We start from the raw sequence: 2,488 nt of genomic DNA on the forward strand, positions 1-2,488 counted from the left end.
CAGGGTATCATGCCCTTTGAGGAACCGATAGAAATTGTTAATCTAGGGACTGAAGAAGGAAGGAAAGAAATTAAGGTTGGCACCATCTTAAAAAAAGAAGTATATCACAAACTAATCCAACTCTTACGTGAATACAAAGATTTTTTTTGTCTGGTCATATCAGGATATGCCTGGATTGGATACTAGCATAGTGGAGCATAAATTGCCCTTAAAACGCGATTCTTCTCCGGTGAAACAAAAATTAAGGCGAATGAAGCCTGATATGTCATTAAAAATCAAGGAAGAAATACAAAAACAATTTGACACAGGATTCCTCGCTGTGGCAAATTATCCCCAATGGATAGCCAATATTGTACCAGTGCCAAAAAAGGATGGCAAAGTACGAATGTGTGTCGATTATAGGGACCTTAATAAAGCTAGTCCTAAAGATGATTTCCCGTTACCTCACATCGATATTTTGGTTGATAATACGGCTCGCCATTCACTCTTCTCTTTTATGGATGGTTTCTCTGGGTATAATCAAATTAAGATGGCAGCTGAAGATATGGAAAAAACGACTTTCACCACTCCTTGGGGAACGTTTTGTTACAAAGTAATGCCTTTTGGTCTGAAGAACGCTGGAGCGACCTACCAAAGAGCTATGGTAACCCTATTCCATGACATGATTCATAAAGAGGTCGAAGTTTATGTAGACGACATGATCGCTAAGTCACAAACAGAAGAAGAACATATTATTGATCTAAAGAAACTCTTCAAAAGACTTAGAAAGTTTAAGCTAAAGCTCAACCCCTCCAAATGCACTTTTGGGGTGAGATCGGGCAAAGTATTGGGATTTGTGGTTAGTCAGAGAGGAATAGAGGTTGATCCCGATAAGATTCGAGCCATTGCAGAAATGCCTCCCCCGAGTACAGAAAAAGAAGTTCGCGGTTTTCTTGGGAGACTAAATTATATTTCAAGATTTATATCACAACTAACTGCTACTTGTGAACCGATATTTAAACTTTTACGGAAAAATCAAACAGTTGTGTGGAACCAAGAATGTCAAAATGCATTTGAAAAAATCCGACAGTATTTGCAAAATCCTCCAATTCTAGCCCCACCAGTTCTGGGCCGACCCTTGATTATGTATCTTACAGTCCTCGATGGGGCCATGGGATGCGTACTGGGGCAACATGATGAAACAGGAAAAAAGGAGCATGCCATTTATTATCTAAGTAAAAAATTTACAGATGTTGAAACAAGATATACAATGTTAGAACGTACTTGTTGTGCCTTAGCTTGGGTGGCTCATCGCTTGAGGCAATACATGCTTTGCCATACAACTTATTTGATATCCAAAATGGATCCAATCAAGTACATTTTTGTAAAGCCCGCTCTTACAAGGCGAATTGCTCGATGGCAGGTGATGTTATCAGAATATGATATTACATATGTTACTCAGAAAGCCATCAAAGGGAGTGCCTTAGCAGATTATCTAGCTAATCAACCTGTTGATGATTATAAATCAATGCAATGTGAATTCCCAGACGAAAGTATCATGGTTTTGTCTGAAGAATATGATGATGGAAAATGGACCTTGTTGTTCGACGGGGCCTCAAACATAATGGGGCATGGGATTGGGGTTGTTTTAATATCTCCAAAAAAAGAAGTTCATACCTATCACGGCGCGATTGTGTTTTGATTGTACCAATAATATGGGAGAATATGAAGCTTGCGCCATGAGAGTTTTGGCGGCTTTGGAATCAAAAGCAAAAGTTCTAGAAGTATATGGAGATTCAGCCCTAGTCATTAATCAGCTTAACCAAGAATGGGAAACTCGAGATAAGAAGTTAATACCTTATTTTACCTACATAAAAGAATTGTCTTTAGAATTTGACAAAATCACGTTTCACCATGTCCCTTGAGAAGACAATCAATTGGCTGATGCTTTGGCTACTTTATCATCTATGTTCCAAATAAATCGAAACGATGAAATCCCATAAATTAAAATGGAGAGTCGAGATTATCCAGCCTACTGCCATGTCATGGAAGAAGAAACTGACGGAAAACCATGGTATCACGACATCAAACCTTATCTTATAAATAGAGAATATCCTCCCGGAATATCGGAGAATGAGAAAAGAACTTTGAGACGGTTATCCGCGAGCTTTTTTGTGAACGAAAATATTTTGTATAAGAGGAATCAGTGATAGGCAGTACGTTTATGGTTTTCGGTTTTTTTGTAAATTGTGCAGACCCGTGATAGGTGGCACCTCGATAAACGATACGGGCCCGTGATAGGCAGTACGTTTATGGTTTTCGGTTTTTTTGTAAATTGTGCAGACCCGTGATAGGTGGCACCTCGATAAACGATACGGGCCCGTGATAGGCAGTACGTTTATGGTTTTCGGTTTTTTTGTAAATTGTGCAGACCCGTGATAGGTGGCACCTCGATAAACGATACGGGCCCGTGATAGGCAGTACGTTTATGGTTTTCGGTTTTTTTGTA

The 2,488-nt window shown here is 39.3% G+C and overlaps 1 protein-coding gene across 1 annotated transcript in view; it reads left to right on the forward strand.

Moving 5' to 3' along the window:
* Positions 1-1,681, forward strand: part of LOC140918683 (uncharacterized) — a 2,930-nt gene extending 1,249 nt beyond the window's left edge. The window contains exons 2-3 of the mRNA XM_073363406.1: positions 4-75; positions 164-1,681. Of these exons, the coding sequence (XP_073219507.1) occupies positions 4-75; positions 164-1,681 (1,590 nt within the window). The remainder of the gene's footprint in view (positions 1-3; positions 76-163) is intronic.
* The last annotated feature ends 807 nt before the right edge of the window (positions 1,682-2,488 follow it).

The sequence above is a fragment of the Cicer arietinum genome, chromosome 1 (genome assembly GCF_000331145.2).
Source record: "Cicer arietinum cultivar CDC Frontier isolate Library 1 chromosome 1, Cicar.CDCFrontier_v2.0, whole genome shotgun sequence".
In the NCBI taxonomy this organism is placed as follows: domain Eukaryota; kingdom Viridiplantae; phylum Streptophyta; class Magnoliopsida; order Fabales; family Fabaceae; genus Cicer; species Cicer arietinum.